The following is a 20,704-nucleotide window of genomic DNA, read 5'->3' as shown; positions in this document are numbered from 1 at the left end:
GGATTACAGGCACCCGCCATCACGCCTAGCTAATTTTCGTATTTTTAGTAGAGACAGGGTTTCACTGTGTTGGCCAGGCTGGTCTCGAACTCCTGATCCTCCCGCCTCGGCCTCCCAAAGTGCTGGGATTACAAGCATGAGCTACCGTGCCGGCCAAATCTTGCTGTCTTCTAGTAAGCTCATTAAAGAGATTTGCAAAAATGTAAAACTATGTTACTCCTCTCACTGAACTTTTATTGATTTGAAGAACATTATGTTTTGCATAAAAGTATGTTAACATGTAATGCGTTTTATGGTCATTTAAAAATGATTAAATAAATATTTAAACATTTTATGTTTTAATTTCTAATGTGGTAAATATTGATAAGCATAATCCATATCAACAAATGTTCTTTGGAATGTTCAACAAATTTTAAGAGGATTAATGGTCCCTAAATCAAGAGTTTCAGAACCACTGTTCTAGGGCAATTTACCTGAGTCGGATTTTATTTACAATTCATTAAAGCTTATACACTATGAAGACACGTTAACTTGCATGTTTTAATCTAGAAGAGGTGCAAATCATTTCTATCCACTAGAAATGATAACCTATGGTTTTATCATCTTGTAGAACACCAGCCAGCTTTGTATCCAACCTAATCTTACTCTAATGCTTTGTCAAAATGTTTAATCTCCACTTCCTCAAAATGCTTTTGAACCAGCTTTACCATATCATTGTTAATTTGCTGAAGAAATCTTGGATATGTGTTCATGATATATTTGTATGAGTGTCATGCTTTTTACTTTTTTAAGATTATACTTTGACAGACACTAACAACATGTGTATATGACGTATATATGTATATACCTACTATACACACACATACACGTACATATTTCACAACGATGGCATACGGATTCTCTATTCTGAATCTAGCTCTTTCCACTTAATATACGTTGAATGCACTCTTTATTTTCTTTTCTTCGTCATCTTGACTTTCTTCTGATGCAATGCCCTGAGTTTAACTCACAGATCTGTTAATAAGAAACCCATACATCCCACATATACGCATTTTCCCGTATCTGGCTCACTAACAAAAAGCTTACCCTAGCCCCATCTTTAACCATAGGTTCCGAATACCCAGGCTGGAATTCAACACAGAAATAAGAAAGGATCCACAGACAACGTGACAAAAATCCGAGCAGTCACGTGACACTGCACGCCCCATAATTTTTTTCCGCCCGCTTCAAACATGGCGGTCAAGCCCCCACAGCGCAGCAGAAGCCACGGGCCTCCTTCCGCGTAGGAACCTCCTTGCTGCCCTTGTCGGGCTCTTTTGTCTAAGACCACCTCAAGGCAAAGCCCGTGGGGCAGCTGGGTCCGGGGAAAACAGCCCGGGGCCGCGGGGGCCGAACGAGCACAGACCGGAAGTTCCGCAGCCGCGCCGTCCGGCGGAGCCGTTGGCTGCGGACGCCGGAAGTGGCCAGTCGGCAGGTCTGAGGCGGCGCTCTGTGTGTGAGGTGTACCTAGGGCGGGAGGCGACATGGAGCCAGGGGCGGCCGAGCTGTATGACCAGGCCCTTCTGGGCATCCTGCAGCACGTGGGCAACGTCCAGGATTTCCTGCGCGTTCTCTTTGGCTTCCTCTACCGCAAGACAGACTTCTATCGCTTGCTGCGCCACCCATCGGACCGCATGGGCTTCCCGCCCGGGGCCGCGCAGGCCCTGGTGCTGCAGGTGAGGCGGGCGGGCCTGCGGTCTGGGGAGCCGCCGCCCCCGGCCTGCCCTGACTCCTGGCGCCCGCTCCTTCAAGCTCTCCCAGCCTGTTTCCTCCTTTTCCTGGTGTCCTGGGGTTGAGCTTGTGAGAATGGCTTCAGTAATTTGAAGCGCGGATTGGATGTCAGTTTATTCCGCTGAGGGGTTCGCTCCGGACGTCCTGAGGTTTCAGAAGTAGTAAGCCGACTGTTAAGAGCCCTACTCAGCACCCGCCAGCGCGTACCCCTCGCGGTGCTGGGGGCTGCTAGTCAGGGAGCGAAATCCATGCAGGCCAGACAGAAGGAAGGACATTTACAGCAACAGAAACGTGCATGCCCCAGAACTACCAAAGACTTGAGCTGGCGGGCATGACGGAGGCATTGTGTTGATCAATGGGTGTGGTCGCTTGTTTGAAATGTGACTTCCCAGGTCAAAGACTGTCATTGTAGTGCTTATTAAAATTTCTATTTGAACTTAATTCCGTACCCTCCAGGTTAAGTTTATTGTATGTTGGAAACGCTGTCAATACTCATTCAGTGAAGTTGACTGGGCACTTTTGAATGTAGTGGTAAGCAACCGTTTGCTGAATGTGGTTTACACTCTTAGTTGCCGCAGGTGAGGGTGATACGGGTGTTTAAGTAATGGTTTCTCTCTCCTTGTGACACAGTTAAAGAGAGAAAACCCAGAAAGTAATAGAAAACTTTTTAAGGGCAATTATTTGATGGAGCCCATTGTAAAGAAAGGAAATAGAAATGATGGTTGAGAAGTGAAGGTTTTTTATAAGAGAGGTGGGACTTCTGATGAGATTAAAAGAAACTATTTAGCCAAGCATTAAGCCTATTTGTAGAAACCCAAGAAGATAGAAATGCTGATGATACCTCCCTCAGTTCTCTAGATGTTACAGTTTATAAAGTGCTTCAGATGTTTCCTCCTGAAGTCTTAATGCATGCTGCAGGTTGGTAAGATGTTACTTTCCTCAGCAGAAGCCAAAGCTTTGAATGTCTTGGTAGCTACCAGGGTAATAGGGCCAAACGAGGAATGGGGTTCCATTAGGATTCAATTTCAGAACTTAAGGCTATTCCTCGTCCTTGTCAGTGGCATAAGTGCCATCTTAGTGATGAGAGAGCTGTTGGAGGTGGCCTTTAGCAGGATCTTATGGCAGGTTAATGAAGTCTTGCCATTTGATCTTCAGTGTCTCTGTGAAACAGATAAGTTTCAAGTTTACGTACCAATTCAGCAAGGTTAAGTGATTTGAACAAGAACACACAGCCAGTTCACTGTAGAGCTGAAACTAAAAATTTCATTTTGTGGATTCCAAATCTTTCTGTTCTGTTGTTTAACCATTCCATAGTAGGATGAGAACACTTTTGTCTAGATTGATTGTAGTTTGCAGAAAGATGTGGAGGAGAAAGGAGTATATACTGAGTAATATGTATAATATCAGATGTTTTATATTCTGGGGTCGTTATCTTATTTAACCCTTAACATAACCTGAGAGGTTGGTCTTTGTTTCACAGATGAACTGACAGAGCACTCATTTACCTGGTAACTCATTTACCTGGTAACACCTCTTACAAGACACTTCCATAGGTTAGGATTTGGTGACCAGTCTAATGAAGTAGTGGAGATGGGGAACAGGGATGGAGGAAGGGGAGGGATGGGTCAAAGATGATCCAAGGTTTCAACTTGGGTGACTGGAATAGTGATAATGCATTAACTGAACTGTCACCTGGATTTAGGGGAAAAAGTTCAGTTTTAGACAGGTTGAACTTGAAGTTGCAGGTAGGAGTCCCTGCCCATAGGCTATTGGAATTACTGGACTAGATCTTTTGGGAGCTAGAGCAACTGGAGTGATCCGAGGGAGAGAGAAGAGCCAAAGGTGAAGAACAGGCCTTGGGGAATAATCTTGGTGGAGAGCAATAAGTTTCACAGAAACCAAGGGGACAACAGTCTCCAGCAGATGGTTAAGAGAGGTGTCATGTTTTCTGGAAGTGGTTCTCAACCATCAGCATCGCTTAAGGAACTTTTTTCTTTCTTTTTTTTTTTTTTCCTGGAGACAGAGTCTCACTCTGTCGCCCAGGCTGGAGTGCAGTGGCATGATCTCAGCTCACTGCAACCTCCGTCTCCTGGGTTCAAGCAATTCTCCTGCCTCAGCCTCTCGAGTAGCTGGGATTGCAGGTTTGCGCCACCACGCCCGGCTGATTTTTGTATTTTTAGTAGAGATGGGGTTTCACCATGTTGGCGAGACTGGTCTCAAACTCCTGACCTTGTGTTCTGCCTGCCTCGGCCTCCTAAAGTGCTGGGATTACAGGTGTGAGCCACTGCGCCTGGCCAAGGAACTTTTAAAAGCACATATTCCTGGATATTTTGGTTGGGTAGATCAGGGTGAATCCTGGGAACCTGTTCTTTTTTTTATTTTTTTATTTTTTTATTTTTTATTTTTGAGATGGAGTCTCATTCTGTTGCCCAGGCTTGAGTGCAGTGGCGCAATCTTGGCTCACTGCACCTCCTCCTCCCAGGTTCAAGTGATTCTCCTGCCTCAGCCTCCCGAGTAGCTGGGATTACAGGCATGTACCACCATGCCTGGAGAATTTTTGTATTTTTAATAGTAGAGATGGGGTTTCACCGTGTTGGCCAGGCTGGTCTTGAACTCCTGACCTCAGGTGATCACCCGCCTCAGCCTCCCAAAGTGCTGGGATTACAGACATGAGCTACTGCGCCTGGCTGGAACCTGTTCTTTTATCCACAAAAGCTCATTTGACAGGAGGTTTGTAAAGGTGATTTCAGTATTGACAAGGGTTTTGTTGTGGGGTGGGACAACACTGAATGAGACGAGTGACTTGGTACCAGCATAACATTATTTCTTCGTGGTAGTAGGTGATCTCCTGACCTCCCCACTCCTACTCATCTGCCTCTTAGGGTTTTTTTTTTTTTTTTCTGTCCCTAACTTGATGGCATAAGACTCCTTCCTGGGGTCTGCCTCTCCACCCCCACCAGATGTGGGATGCTTGGTGTCTCTGCTGAATATAGGCAGAGAAGAATTTGGATGGGAGTGCTGGGCTGCATCATTGTGGAACTTCAAAGCGTTCCCTTAATATTTTGGGGAGTACAGTGTTGGTGTAGAGTTAGGCAGCTCATACGTTTCCTTCTAAAAGTTTGCATAGCCTGGATACACAGCTTGAAGAACCTCAGCAGGAATGATGTATGTGAAAATTGCATTCCATTTTATAATACATTAGTATGTTTTAAGACAAAAATCGTTTAGACTGACAAGCCATTCATTATAATCGATAATGCTGTTTTTTTTGGAGTCTACTTTGAGAAGTGCTCCTTTGTAGAAGTCCTTGAAACTAGAATCAGGAAAGCTAGCTACATCCTGTTCCTTATGTAAATTTTTGAGAAATCTTGGGAGAGTCACTTCACCTCTTGTCAGCCGAGAAGATTGATTGGAGGTTACAGATTAGAGTTCTCTTCCAGCCCTATGTTCTGTGACTCTAGAATGAGTACTGAGAACATGTGATGGTTGGGAGGTTGGCAGTGGTAGCACTTCCTGGTGGTGTGAATGGGGTAGGTCAGAGAAGGCTGGATGTACTGAGTGAGCAGAGGCAGCTGCATGGTGAGGACTATCAAGTCTAGGGGTTCTGTGTTAGAAATCTCAGGTGTTAGGAGAGAGAGATCTTGTTGCTTTGCTTTTGTGGAGTTAAGATGAAGATCTGGAGTATTAGCAGGATGAGCAACTCTGAAAGCATGGACTCAAAGCGGTAGAGACACTAATGTTAGAATGAAGTCAGGGCTTCAGGTTATCTGCAGAAGTAAAAATGGTTCTGGTGTTGTTTCCAGTTTTTAACCTTTTAGGATTTCATTGATTTTTTTTTTTCCCCTCTGCCTACATCATCATCTCCCCGCACTGTTTGGTGTGTGCTGCATAATTTTTTACTTCTTTTGCCAGCAGGAGCGGGGGCAAGTTACGTAACCTTTCCAAGCCTTATTTTTCTCTCATTTTTGAAATGATGATGCTGTCTTCCTCACAGTATTTTTGTGAGGGTTTTGAGAGAATGTTTGTAAAATAATTTGACACAGTTAGTCTGTTAGCACCCTTTTGACTGCCCACGCAGTGCACAGAACATTGTTATTTAATACCTGTCCGCATTCTAGCCCTTTGGAATCTGACTCCCACCCATGTCCCAGGTTGCTCTCTCAGCCTTTCCTCCCTCCAGTTATTGCAAGAGCTTTTGCCCTTCCTTGACAAGCCTATTCTTAGAGCTATGGCATTTCCTCCAGTGGTTCCCTGTGGAAGATGTGCCTCTCATTCAGGGTCTAACTGGGATCCTCCTTGTTCCAAGAAGTCTCCCTAGATTTCTTTCGCCAGACATGCTCATTCCCACCCATACTCTGACAGGGAATTGAGGGCCTTGTCATGTCCCCTCTTGTATCAGAGTTTTCATGTGTGGGTATGTCTTGACTGTACTTTTTTGGTAGAGAGGTCCCACCACCTTCATGGGTGTGACTGTTTCCCAGAAAAGGTTAAGAACTTGTTTACACACCAGAATTTTGAGTTCTTAGGAGGCAGCAGAAATCATTTTGATGTTTTTTGTGCGTGTGTGTTTCTTGCACACTGTAGGCACATAGTAGATGTTTGTTGAATTGAATGTCCATGCAGTGTGGTGAAAAACAGCAGCAGTCCTGTAAACCTAGTTCCATTTTGGGAACTGAAGTTCAGCCATATTTTCATGTTTCATTTGTGAGTCTGAATTTTGGTGCCTTTATAACCCACAGTTGTACCAGGACCGTGTATTCTTTGCATTGTGAACAAGACTGGGGTCTGTAAAATAATGACAACAAAGACCATCTAACTGTACATCTTTTAGGTATGTAAATATTGTTAGCCTTGGCTTGTAAGTTTCTGATTTTGTTGATTTTGGAATCCTCCTGTTAAACACTGTTTACCTGTCAGCTTTTGGTGAAGTGGCAGTGCATTTCCATTTTGCCAGTGGGAAAACTTGTCAGTTTCTGACTTTTAGTTCTCTCCTTCACAGATTTTACCACATTTCTACAAGATATGTGGTACAGTATTGGGGAGATGAACTGATTGCTGGATTGGTGTTTGATTTTAGGTATTCAAAACCTTTGACCACATGGCCCGTCAGGATGATGAGAAGAGAAGGCAGGAACTTGAAGAGAAAATCAGAAGAAAGGAAGAAGAGGCCAAGACTGTGTCAGCTGCTGCAGCTGAGAAGGAGCCAGTCCCAATTCCAGTCCAGGAAATAGAGATTGACTCCACCACAGAATTGGGTGGGCATCAGGAAGTAGAGAAAGTGCAGCCTCCAGGCCCTGTGAAGGAAATGGCCCATGGCTCACAGGAGGCAGAAGCTCCAGGAGCAGTTGCTGGTGCTGCTGAAGTCCCTAGGGAACCACCAGTTCTTCCCAGGTGGGAATTTCTACTTTGCAGCTTCCTTCTTTCTTGCTTAACATCTGGTGTTTGGGTTTGTCCATAATTTATTCTTACTTTGTAACACATTAATTCTTGATCTCAGTATTTATTTAGCTCTTCATGTTTGTAAGCTGCTGCATTACAGTCTTTCAGTTATGTAGGATGGGAGGTCAGTTGGCTTAAGGTCAGTTCCCTCATTTGGTAAGGTCAGTAGTCATAAAACCATTTGAGATCCGGAGCCAAAATTAGAGCACTTGACTCCTCTCACAAAGACCTAACTTTATCTGTGTTTAGAGGCTTAGCCTCAGCAGCTCGATTGTTTGTGTTTTTCTCTCTGCAGGAGCACTGCTAGGATTTGCTCATCATGCCCGAGGTATAATGGACACCTGAAATGACAGTCTGTTTTAGGTGACTGGATTCACATTCTGGCTATGCCGCTTCCTGAATGTATTACCTTGAGCAAGCAGTATAACCTTTCTGTGTCTCAGTTTTTTTCTCTATAAAATGTAGGTGATAATAATAGTACCTGTCTCATAGAGCTGTTGTGAATTTTAAATGAGCCGATAGTCAAGCAGCTAATGAGCAGTAGAGCTTGAATATGACATGAGGTTTCCCTGAATCAAGCCTCTTGCTGTATGTACTTGTACTCACTTTTTAGGAGTTATGTTTCGTGGGTGCTCTAAACTTAGTTATACAGTCCTTCCTTACAGTCTGAGTGAGAGGAGCTGATCCCTTCTTGTGTGGGAGTTGTAGCAGTGTCTACAAGACAGCCACGAGCCTCCTGGCCTGCTTTGTTTTTTTGGAAAATTCACTCTCTTCCCTCCTTGATAGGATGGGTCACCTGTGTGCCCCCAAATCCCTGCCACCTTGAGTTCTCTTCTGTTTTTCTCACTCCTTTACTCTCTTTCTGACCTATTTTGGGGGAGATTGTGTATGTGTGTGCACACTTTTTAATAGAGACCGGATCTTACTCTGTTGGCCAGGCTGGAGTGCAGTGGTGTGATCATAGCGCAATATATGAATTGAACTCTTGGGCTCCAGCAATCCTCTCACCTCAGCCTCCTGAGTAGCTGGGACCATAGGCATGCACCACCACATCTGGTTAATTTTGTAATTTTTTGTAGAGATGTCTGCCATTATACCTGGCTAAATTTTTAAAATATTTTCTTGCTGTATTGCCTAGGCTGTGGGGGAGTTTTTGATTTTTTTTTCTAGTTAATGAAGCAAAGTGAACAACTTGGAATGGCTTATAAAATATGGAGTAAGAGAAAATAAGGTTTGTAAAGACAGGAGGGGCAAGATTGCAGAGTCTTAAAGTCCAGGCTAACTAATGGAGTTCGAAGAAAACAATTGTTTGATGGCAGAACCAAGCTGATGGAGAAGGGGAGCAGCTCTTGAATATGGAGCTCTGGATGAGAAGGGGTGAAATAAGGATTTAGAGATTGGAAGTGGGGAGTATAGGGTGGAAGGCAGACATCTGATATTTCCTTGCAGATCTTTTTAAAATATTTTTTATAGTGCAGATCTGCTGATAGTGAATTCTTTCAGCTTTTTTGTCTGAAAATGCCTTTATTTCATCTTCCATTTCTGAGGATATTTTTGCTGGATATAGAATTGCAGGTTTACACTTTTTTTTTGTTTTTGTTTTTCTTCAAACATTTTAAAGACTATCATTCCATTGTCTTCTAGCTTGCACTGTCTCTGATGAGAAGTGAGTAGACATTCTTTGTTCCCCTGTGTGTGAAATATCCCCATTCTCTTGTTATATCAGTTCCTTGAAGTTATTATCATTAGTTTGAGCAATTTGATTAAGATTTACTCAGGCATGATATTCCTTGTGTTTATACTATTGGGAGACTTTTGAGCACACACACACATACACACACACACACACACACACACACACACACACACACACACTTAGGAGGTCTGTTTTCTCTTTGTCCTTCCTTTGGAATATTTTCTGTTGACCTGTCTTCAACTTTACTGTCTTTTCTTCTTTGGTAGTTAAATCAGTAGTTAAACTCATCTAGTAACTTCTTAATTTCAGATAGTTTATTTTTTAGCCCTGCAGGTTCCCTTTGATTGTTTTTTATGGCTTCAATTTCTACCTTGGTTTTCCTTTAAATCCTTCAATATACTTACAATAGTTTAAAGTCTTTATCTGCTAATTCCATTATCTCTGTGATTTCTTGGTTTATTTCTATGGATTGAGTTTTCTCCTGATTTTGGGTTACATTTTCTTTTTCTTTCAAATGTCTGATAATTTTTTATTGGATGCTAGACATTAATGAATGTTATGCTGTCGAGTCTCTGGGTTTTGATTTCTGTTGAGTGTTGAGTTTTGTTCTTGCAGGCAATTTATTTGCTGATCAGAATGATCTTTTTGAAGCTTGTTTTTTATTTGTATTGATTGATCAATTGATTGTAGAGATGGAGTCTTAATATGTTACCCAGGCTAATCTCGAACTCCTGGTCCCAAATGATCTTCCCACCTTTGCTTACCAAAGTGCTGGGATTATAGGCGTGCACCAATGTGTCTGGCCTTGTTTTTCAGCTTTGTTAAGCTGTGTCTAGGGTACTTTTATTTTAAAGCTAGCTTAGTCTTCTAAGACATGCCTTTTTGGGGCTTCTCAGTGCTCCAGCTGTTAGTGAGGTCTTTCCATTCTGACTGGTTGAGGCTTGAACGTCTCTCAGCTCTAGGTATTGTCCATGTCAGTTACCCAGGTTTCCTACTTGTCTCATGGAGTTGCACTTTACACATGTGCAGTTTTGTATTCAGCCAAAGACTCAAGGGGATCCTATGAGGTTTTTTGGAGTTCTTTCTATGCGCAGCCTCCTTACTAGTAGTCTTTCTGTAAAATAATCAGATGTAAGAATGAAGATTGAATATACAAAGTTGTTTGTCATAGTCCACTTAGGCTGCTATAACAAAATAATATAGCCCGGGTGGCTTATAGACTACATAAATTTATTGCTCACAGTTCTGGATACTGGAAGTCTAAGGTCAAGGTACTGGCAGATTCAGTGTCTGGTGAGGGCCCACATTCTGATTCGTAGTTACCTTGCTGTGTCCTCAAATGGTGGAAGAGGTGAGAGAACTCTCTCAAGTCTTTTATGAGGGCACTAATTCCAGTCATGAAGGCAGAGCCCTAATCACCCCCCAAAGTACTAATCCCAATATCTTGGGATTAAGATTTACCATAGGAATTTTGGGACACAAACATTCAGTCTATAGCATTGTTCACTTCAGTTCTATTTATTCCAACATTACTTATATTAGCAAAATTTTGGAAGAATGCTGAATTTCTATAGTAAGGAAATGGATAAATAAATTTATAAAATGCTTTTAAAGACTACTGACGTGGTTATTGTGATGGTCAGTTTCATTTGTCAGTTTGGCTAAGTTACTGTCCTGGTTATTCAGTCAAACACTCATCTTGGCATGGCTGTCAAGGTATTTTGTGGATGTGATGCAAGTTAATAATTGGTTGACTTTAAGTAAGGGTGATTGTCCTAGGTGATCTGAGTGGGCCTGATCTATCAGCTGAAAGCCTGAAGAGCGCAGCAGAGCTCCCCTGAAGTAGAAGAAATTTCTCCGATGGACAGCAGCTGCACTCAGTTTCTGCAGAGTTCCACATTGGCCTGCTATGTGGATTTCAGACTGGCCTAGCCAGCCCCCACAATCATGTAAGCCAATTTCTTGCAGTAACTCTCTTAATAAATACACTTATCCCTTGGTATCTGCAGGGGATTGGTTCCTGGTCCCTCGTGGATACCAAAATTCATGGATGTCTAGGTCTCTTATATAAAACAGTATAATATTTGTGTATAACCTATGCACATTCTCCCATATACTTTAAATTATGTCTAGATTTCTTACAATCCCTAATACAATGTAAATGCTATGTAAATAGTTGTTACACTGTATTATTTGGGGAATAATGACAAGAAGTTTGTACATGTTCAGCACAGACAAAACAATCCATTTTTTTTTTTTCAAATTTTTGGTTTTTTTTTTTTTTTTTTTTTTTTTGATACTGGGTCTTGGCTCTGTTGCCCATACTGGAATGCAGTGACATGATCTTGGCTCACTGCAGCCTCTGCCTTCTGAGCTCAAGCGATTCTCCCACCTCAGCCTCCCAAGTAGCTGGGACTACAGGCGTGCACCACCTTGCCCAGCTGATTTTTGTATTTTTTGTAGAGATAGGGTCTTACCATGTTGCCCAGGCTGGTGTCGAACTGGTGAGCTCAAGTGATCCACTCGCCTCAGCCTCGTAAAGTGCTGGGATTATAGGTGTGAGGCACCATGCCTGGTCTTTTTTTGGGAATATTTTTGATCCGCAGCAAATATTTTGATAAATATTTTTTGGGAATATTTTGATTTGGGCTATGGAACCCATGGATAGCGAGGGCTGACTATATCTGCTGCTTCTGTTTCTTCGGTGGAACCTTGACTTATACAGATATTTTCATGATATAATGTTAAGTGAGAAGGGGAGAATTCAAACTATATACTCTAATATCAAATTTGAAAACTTTAAAAATTATGTATGTAGGAAAAAAGCTGGAAGAAAATAGTAGTGGTAATCACAGAGTGGTGGAATTGTGAGTGTTCTTCATTTTTATCTTTGTCCCTTACTATATTTTCTAATTTTTCTGTAATGACCATTTATTTTGTTTTATTAATTTTTTTGTATTCCTTTTATGATCTCTAAAAAATGAAAGGAGGGGATTGGTTTTGATTTCTGAGTAATAGACTAGAATAGCTACTTTGTTGTTTTGTAGAGACCCTATTTTAAAATTCTTGAACCAATGAATTTTGTTCTGGGTTAGAATTAGAGTTAGTTTTGTGAGTTCTACCTTAAAAATAAGTATAGAGTGAAGACTTGGATATGTTTCAGGAAAGCTAACCTTTCTACTTGGTAGCTCTTTGTTCAGAATAGACTGGTACTGCAAGAATCCTAATCAAACATTTCCAAGGACTGGAACATTCTCAGCTTCAGTTACTTGTTTTCCTTGAACAAAACAGGAAGTTGTGGCACCGATCTCTAGTTATACCTGAAATGTAGTGTTTTAGCAGATTTGAAAATAGAATGTGAAAGACCATCCTTTTCCTTGTTCTACCTTTAGCTGTACCCCAAGTCCTCCCACCAGTGTTCAGGATGGTTTATCCTAAAAACTGTAGATCTGCAGTTCTTTTAATTGAGTAATTTAAGGTAGTTATTCTGTAGAAGACCACACAGAAGCACCACCTTTTGTGAGCACTCTGTCTAAAATCTAAGAATCTAAGTCTTAGATTGCTGATATCTGATGACTCTTACTTGACACGTTTTTCAGTTCTAGCCAGTATTAGGCAAAAACTCCCTTTTTGTATACTACAGTAAAGTCACATCACATGCTTATTTAATTTAAATAAATTCAGTGTAAGTGCTGGGAAAGAAAGAAACAAGATTAAAAATAATGTATTTATATTTTGTATATATGTATTTTGAATTTTATTTTTTTAGAGACAGGATCTTGCTGTGTTTTTCAGGCTGAACTCGAACTTCTGGGCTCAAGTAATCCTCCTGCCTCTATATATACATTTTTATTGTAAGGTGTTCATTACTGTCTACAGACAATTGTTTTGTGTTTTAGTAAAGTATAATTTATATAACAATACAATTCATTCCTTTTAGAATACAGTTTATGACTTTGGACAAATGTAGTCTTGTAACCACCACAGTCAAGATAGATGACCAGTATGGTTTGGCTGTGTCCCCACCCAAATCTCATCTTGAATTGCAGTTCCCATAATCCCCACATGTCATGGGAGGGACCCGGTGGGAGGCAATGAATCATGGGGGCAGTTATATCCATGTGGTTCTTGTGATAGTGAGTTCTCATGAGACGGTTTTATAAGGGACTTTTCCCCCTTTGCTTGGCACTTCTTCCTGCTGGTATGTGAAGAAGGATGTGTTTACTTCCCCTTCTGTCATGATTGTAAGTTTTCTGAGGCCTCCCCAGCCATGCTGAACTGTGAGTCAATTAAACCTCTTTTCTTTATAAATTACCCCATCTTGGGTGTGTCCTTATAGCAGCGTGAGAATGGACTAATACAATGACGTTTCCATTGGTGCCAGACTCCCAGATCCTGGCAACCTTGTGCCCGTGTTCTGCCCTAAAGCTGTTGCAGCATACATTGTTATTTATACATAATAATGTACAGGTTTCATTTATAGTATTTTTGGGGTGATTTGGGGGAAATTTTATTTTGACCTAATTTTACCACCACTCTGATTTTAGCATCTCCCTGACTAATAACCTACAATTGATCTGAATTTCATTCTTGTTTCTGCCCTACTGTTGCTGCCAGGGCATGTCAAATGAAGATCAGAAATGTCCCCACCCCAGGGCTTAAAGGAACCTATCTTTTTCTTTTTTTAGACGGAGTTTTGCTCTTGTTGCCCAGGCTAGAGTGCAATGGCATTATCTCGGCTTACTGCAGCTTCCACCTCCCAGGTTCAAGCGATTCTCCTGCCTCAGCCTTGCAAGTAGCTGGGAGTGCAGGTGCCTGCCACCATGCCTGGCTAATTTTTGTATTTTTTTAGTAGAGACAGGGTTTCACCATGTTGGCCAGACTGGTCTGAAACTCCTGACCTTGGGTGATCCACCCACCTCGGTCTCCCAAAGTGCTGGAATTACAGGCATGAGCCACCGCGCCTGGCTCAAAGTAAATAACCCATCTTATTCCTCAGGGAAGAGAGAGAATTTGCACACAGATATTTCCTTATTTGCACAAGATAGCATCAGAGAAAGTGCTTATATTCTGTAAGGATACTTTACAATTTTAATAGTTGTTCAGGCTGGGTGTGGTGGCTCATGCCTGTAATCTCAGCACTGTTAGAGGCCGAGGCCGGCTGATCATTTGAAGTCAGGAGTTTGAGACAAGCCTCACCAACATGGTGAAACTCTGTCTCTATAAAAATACAAAAAATTAACCAGGTGTGGTGGTGCGTGCCTGTAATCTCAGCTACACAGGAGGCTGAGGCAGCAGAATTGCATGAACCCGGGAGGTGGAGGTTGCAGTGAGTTGAGATTGTGCCACTGCACTCCAGCCTGGGCAACAGAGCAGAGCGAGACTCCATCTAAAAAAAAAAAAGAATTGTTCATGGTAAAGACTTTGTAAAAAGTGAAAAAGTGCCATTTGAGCCTCAGTGTTTATGTAATACTAGACTGGGTGACCAGTGCCTGCAGACATGATTAGCACTGTGGAAGAGAGGGGCGCAAAGTCTGCAGCATCTTATGACGTAGTTACTAATCAGGCATTTCTCAAGAGCTGCCTGTTAGGGTTTGCCTCTTGGATGACCTCACGGTAGGGTTTGGTGTTGGTTTCCTGGGCATGGGCCGTCGGTATGAACTTTCATAGCACCTGCAGTTCAGGCTCTTGACCTGCAGGTGTTGCTGTAGACAGTGGGATGGTGACTTTGCCTTTGCTCGTGCTGGAATGCTGACAAAAATCTCTGAAAGGCTGTGTCAGTCCTGGGCTTTTCCTTTTAAAAATCACGAGCAGAATTCTTTAACAGAGAAGAAGGAAAATATGGTAGCACTAAGAATGTCAGTTACTGCCTAGAAACCGTTGTCTTTGTCCTGTGTGCTTGGACTGGGTATCTTTTTGTCCTTTGGATGAGGAACAGAGTGCTCCAACACTGTTGGTGTGCATTGGGCAGTGACAGGGCCCTGGGTCCAACTAGGCTATTCCTCCTGCCCTGGGCAGGGAAGCAGAGTAGTGGCAGTGTACAAAGAGGGTGTCATGGAACAATCTGACATATTAACCCCTTCTAGGACAAGCCCATTAGAACATAATAGCTGAGAAAACTGTTCAGTACTTTCTCTTGCTTTGGGTAGTGTGGCCTTTGTGCCCAGTTACAGGGACCTCGGTGCTTCTTGGGAAGGGAATGGCATCATTTGGAAGATAAATTTCAGGTTTCCTAATAGTGTCCTTGGCAGATACTTCATCATCATCATCAGACTGCTCCCTCCTGACATGGTCTCCGTAGGTATGGGCACTTGGTAGAACTAGTGTTTAATCTTTTTACCCCCAGACTTTTCTCAAATATTCCCGTAAATTAATTTTTGTGTATGAAAATTCTGTTGAAATATTCATTGAGAATACATTAAATTTATGTTTTGGATTAGGGAGAATTGACATCTTTACATTATTGAGTCTTTTGGTCTAAGAAAAGGTTATGTCTTATTTACTCAAGTCTTGCTTTATGTTCTTTTGTAGAATTTTAATCTTTTTATTCAGTAAGTCCTATACACCAATATTGAATTATCTTACTGGTTTCTAATAGTTTCTCAGTTGATTTTCTTGGATTTTCTAGGAGTGCAGACTATTTCTTATTTATAGTAGTATTTTAGTAACAACTATGTTTAGTAATACGTCATATATGTATTTGTCACATTTAGAATTCTAAATGTAATTGTATTTTTTTCCTCCTCCTCAAAATTTGTTGCTGAGCAACTGGAAGGATGGAACTGGCAGCCACTAAAGCACTGGAGGGGAAGTTTCTCAGGGTTGATTGGGGTTGGTCACGGCTTCCATCAATCTGAGAAGCTGAGCAGTGGTTGAGGTGGCATTACTGATTAGGCAGTAGACACACGAGTCTGGAGTTCTGAGAAGAGTAGGGACTGGGATGGGCATTTGGAAAGCATTAGCATTTAGATGTATTTAACCATAGACTGGGTAAGATCACCAAGGCAGTGAGGGTGGGTGGAGGAGACAAACCTGAGAGCATTCTAGGAGCCCTTGTGACCAGTGCAGTAACCCCTCGATTAGACCTGTTGCTTCATCTCTGGTTTGTTCATGGAGTCCGGATGAGCACCTAAAATCCTGTGTCATTTTGTGAGTCTGTGTCACTCCTTGCTTCTAAGAGGTATATCTAAGGTCTGTGTGTCACTTCTACTCTGTAGTGGCCTCAGTGTGTCCCTGGGTAGGTGATTCTGTGTTCTCTATCCTATGAGTGGTGGCTGTAAACACTTCTATGTGTTTACACACTCCTATGTGTTTACAAAAAACCTCTATGTGCCTTTCCTGTGCAAACTGTCCTTTGTGTGTCTTTTCTTGTGGCCACTCATGCTTGCCCTGCTCATTCTGTCAGCAGAGAAGTCAGGAGGAGGGGAGTTGGACTGACCTAGATCACCTGGCCCTGAGCTGGTTGTTACCATGTACAGTTGGCCCTCTGTATCCTTCGGTTCCACATCTGCAGATCCAACCAACCTTGGATTGAAAATACTAAAAAAGCCAAAACCATAAAAAATAACAATACAACAATAAAGATAATACAAATAAAAAATATTTAACAACTATTTACATAGCATTTATTAACTATTATAAAGCTAAAGATGATTTAAAGTATACATGAGGACGTGCATATGCAAATACTATACCATTTGATATCAGGATATCAGGGACTTGAGCATTGTTGGATTTTGGTATCCTTAGGGTTCTTGGAACCAGCGCTCTGTGAATACCAAGGGACAACTGCATATCTACTCATTGGGTATCATTTGTCGTCACCATGCAAGGCAGGAACTTTGTTCATTGTGGATTCTACTGCCTGGCACATAGTTGGTACTCAGTAAACAGCTGAACAAATAATGATTGAAGTTAAAAGTCACATTGAAGATGATCAACCTTTGAATTTTAACATATCTCTTGAATGCCACTCTTCGGTAACATCTAGTTTTTCTCGTATTTTCACATTTGTGTATGTTCTCTGTCTTCTTAGGGCAACTCAGAGTTGTACTTTAAACTTGGTAGTAGTTTGAACTCTTGTTTTGGTTTGGTCAAAGTAAAGATAAATAAAAATAGTTAAAAGTTAAACTTGCTAGTAGAGTCCTGAGGCCACTTCTCTGTCTTCCAGCCATTGTGCTGAGCCATCAGGCTGTCAGCTGCCCCTTCTGGTTTTGTTGTTTGTACTCTTGCCCTGCTTTCCCTTCTGTCATGGGCTGCTTCCCTTGCAGCCCCTGAGTTACAGATGCCCAGGACTATGCAGAGCCCGGTCCACGCAGGCCTTGTGCTCTCTGAGCCACGCTGTGAGGGAGTTGGAGTGACCTGAGTTTTTGTATCTCCTTTAATTAAGCCAAGGAATTTGCTGTGGAAGCAGCATCTGAGTGAGAGGCTAACATTGGGGGGACCTTAAGCCGAGCCTGGGCGTGTAGGCAGCTCTGTCCTGTAGAATTTGCTTTGAGACCCTCTGGAATAAGTCATCTCAAATGACTTGGCTGTGAGTTCTGTGAGCTGAGAAATCAGATTTGGAGCCTGTTATCTGGTCTTTAAAATAGCAACTGTGGGATTCTGAAGAGTGAGGGTCAGATCTGTGGTCTGGCTGCTGGCTGCTGTGGTATGGAGTCAGTGTTCTTAGCTAACCAAAGACTAGCATATTCTCTCTCTCATATAACTGTTAATGTCTGTTTATTTTCTGGTCTTTTAAAAAAATCTTTGAATTTTAGATAATTCATATCTACCAAAAAAAATTGCAGAAGTCACGCAAAGAATTCTCAAATATGCTCTTCACCCAGCTTCACCAAATGTTAGAGTCTTTTATAATGAGGGATTGCCATTAGCTCATCTGTAGACCTTGTTTAAATTCTGCCTGTTGAATCATGTCCTTTATCCTTGGCTCAGGGTTCAATTTGTTATTGTCATTGTATTCGTGGTTGTGTCTCTCTTCAGTCTCCTTTATCTGGGACAGTGACAGTTTCTTAGTCTTTTCATGACCTTGACAGTTAAAGAGAACTGGTCCTTTTTTTTTTCCTTCATTGCCATTTTTTTTTTTCGTGGAATGTCCCTCATTATAGTTTTGTCTGATGCTTCCTTATGACTGTATTCGTGTTGTATATTTTTGGCAAGAATACCGCAGAAGAATACCATGGTGGGCCCTTAGTGTGTCATGCCAGGATTTGTCCCGTTCCTTCTGATGTTAATTGTGATCATAACTGTGATCATTTGGCTGAATGGATGGCTGCACATTTCTTCCACTGTGGAGTTACTGTGTTCCTTTTTGTAATTAATAAGTATCTTGTGGGGAGATAACTTTGAGAGTAGATAAATATCTTGTTTCTCAGCATACTTTTACCATTAATCTTAGCAACCACTGATTATTCTTGCCTGAAACAATTATTACTGTACTGTTTGCTAAATGATTTTCTATTTTTATCATTCTTTCTCCATTTATTATTTAGAATTATACTTGTCAAAAGACAAAATTACAACAAATTTAGTTTAAAGATCTAGTTGCCTTTTGTGTTTCTAGAATTGGGCAACATCTCTTTCTGTAAAATAGAATGAGTATTCCCATGAGCTGACCAAAGGAGGTAGGTTTTATAGGCAGAAAAGGGTTGAGAAAAGCAGACACAGAGAACAAAAAGCAGATGGGTTGTTTCTAAGTCACTTCCTCATAGGGTTGAAACAGGTAAGGGGTCTTCCTTACCTGCTGACTCAAGTTGACTGAAATCTCCTGTTTTTTTTTTTTGGTTTGTTTGTTTGAAAACTGGTCCTTTTTAAAGTTCATTTTGATTGTCTCTATTCTGGTTTGGTCTGGTGTGCTGGGGCCTTGTGCGGGAGCTCAGTCCAAAACAAATGGACTGTAAGGACTGTAAGTTTCACATGCTGTAAGGAAGAGCTTTTCTTTCTCCTCTACTTATTTATTAGTTCTTGGTGTATGTCAGTGTGTATTCATGGATAGTTATTCCATAGGTTATGGTCCATTACTATTGTTTAATTGCTCAAGTGGCCTCTTGCAGTTGACTTTTCCTGTTAACATGTTTGCATCATTTTTCGAGCACTTCTTTATTTTCTTGTACACTACAGGAAGTTCCAGGTTTGAGTTCTTTTCCTGCCCTGGCTGTGGAATGGACCCTTTCTCCAAGAAGTCCTTGGGTTTTGATAAGAGATTGAGATTACAAGCCAAGAGCTGGGCCTGCTGTGTTAGTTGGTGCTGTGGTGTCAGGCTTCTAGACTCTCCCAGTGGATGAGCAAGGAGGATACCTGTCACGTGTCTTGTGGTTTGCTCCTTTAATCTCTGAAACTGTTACATTTATCTTTTTACTTCCTGACTCTAGTCTTTTTCCCCCTTTTAAAAAAATTATGTTATGGAATAAGAGTATGAATCTTGGAGTCTAGAGACCGTGCATTCAGTTGCTAGCTCTGACACTGATAAGCTGTCTGGCATTGAACAAATTCTTTCGTCTCCCTGGGCCTTAGTTTTCTTTTCTTTTCTTTTTTTTTTTGCAGTTTTTACATTTATTTAAACAGAACACGTGCACACGAGCTGTCTACTCATTTTCTTCGCTGCGCAGCCTGGCATTGGGGTTGGTGACTCTGATGGCCAGTTGGGCAGCTCTTTCCACTATGGCTTTGCGGTTCTTGGAGGAAACATTGTGAGCGATCGCGGCACAGTGAGATTTGTTGCACATCAGTAGCACTTCCAGCTCCTTGACGTTGTGGACCAGGAACTTCCGGAAGCCACTGGGCAGCATGTGCTTTGTTTTTTTGTTGCTCCCATAACCAATGTTGGGCATCAAGATCTGGCCCTTGAATCTTCTACGAACCCTGTTGTCAATGCCTCTGGGTTTCCGCCAGTTACACTTAATTTTGACATATCGGTCTGACTGGTGCCGGATGAACTTCTTGGTTCTCTTTTTCACGATCTTGGGCTTCACAAGGGGTCTGAGGGTGGCCATGATGCCGAGGAGGAGATGGCTGCCACCTCCGTAGGCAGCGCCGAGGAAGAGAGCCTTTTCTTTTTTTTTTTTCTTTCATTTCTTTTTTTTTTTTTTTTTTTTTTACTGAGGTCTTAGTTTTTTTCTTATATACAATAGGGTGATAACAATTAAAGGGCTGTTGTAAGGATTAAATGAGATAGTATAATTAAAGCTTTCAGTATAAGCTAAGTACTAGGTTTGGTTCTTGGATTCAGCAAGTATTTATGGAATACTTTTTTTTTTTTAGGGCCTTGGGGCAAATGGGGTTTAAGATTGCCAGCCTGCCCCAGTCTTTTGCCTCGTCCCTGCCGGGCCTCAATGGGGACCTTGATCTCTGACCTGCCCCTTGATCAAAGAGCTCCACCTCTGACTTGTCCCTTGATCTGGGAGCTTGGGTTCTAACTTGGCAGCCTGGATCAGGGTGATCGGCCTCTGGCTGATGCAGAGGAACCTCTGGCTTCTCTTTCTTCCTTTGAGCAGTTGTACAATTTGAGTCAGGAAGGGAGAGAGGATGGCTTCTTTCTGGCCACCCACTAGCAGAAGTTTTGGAGTGGGCGCTTCGCCGTTCCCATGTTAAATGAGCAGTTCTGGTTCTGTCTGGGCACATTCTGCTTCTGAAAGCAAAATTTCACACCGATCTCTGTGGGTGGTATTATTGTGAGGACCATTGGAAGGGACTCTCCTTCCTTCCCTCCTTTTCTGTCATAACTTTTCTATCTTTATTGACCCATTCTTCAGTAGGGGTGAGATGCTGGTTTAGCAGGCCCTGTAATAGCAGCACACTCTG

The 20,704-nt window shown here is 41.9% G+C and overlaps 2 protein-coding genes across 3 annotated transcripts in view; one reads left to right on the top strand and one right to left on the bottom strand.

The window, feature by feature from the left end:
- The first annotated feature begins 1,192 nt into the window (after positions 1-1,192).
- The window catches only part of NUDCD3 (NudC domain containing 3), a 102,267-nt gene continuing 82,755 nt past the window's right edge, over positions 1,193-20,704 (top strand). The window contains exons 1-2 of one of the 2 annotated variants that reach the window (XM_004045378.4): positions 1,193-1,715; positions 6,848-7,161. In XM_004045378.4, the coding sequence (XP_004045426.1) occupies positions 1,524-1,715; positions 6,848-7,161 (506 nt within the window). In that variant the 5' untranslated portion in view covers positions 1,193-1,523. The remainder of the gene's footprint in view (positions 1,716-6,847; positions 7,162-20,704) is intronic. The other variant, XM_055347760.2, reaches the window with a different exon arrangement.
- LOC101141038 (large ribosomal subunit protein eL32-like) lies at positions 19,435-19,945 on the bottom strand. Its single transcript, XM_055347761.2, has one exon. The coding sequence runs from the start codon at positions 19,894-19,896 to the stop codon at positions 19,489-19,491; it is 408 nt and encodes a 135-aa protein (XP_055203736.1). The 5' UTR covers positions 19,897-19,945; the 3' UTR covers positions 19,435-19,488.

Source organism: Gorilla gorilla, chromosome 6, assembly GCF_029281585.2.
Source record: "Gorilla gorilla gorilla isolate KB3781 chromosome 6, NHGRI_mGorGor1-v2.1_pri, whole genome shotgun sequence".
Classification (NCBI taxonomy): domain Eukaryota; kingdom Metazoa; phylum Chordata; class Mammalia; order Primates; family Hominidae; genus Gorilla; species Gorilla gorilla.
Note: the sequence above shows the minus strand (reverse complement) of the source record. Positions and strands in the feature narration are given on the sequence as shown.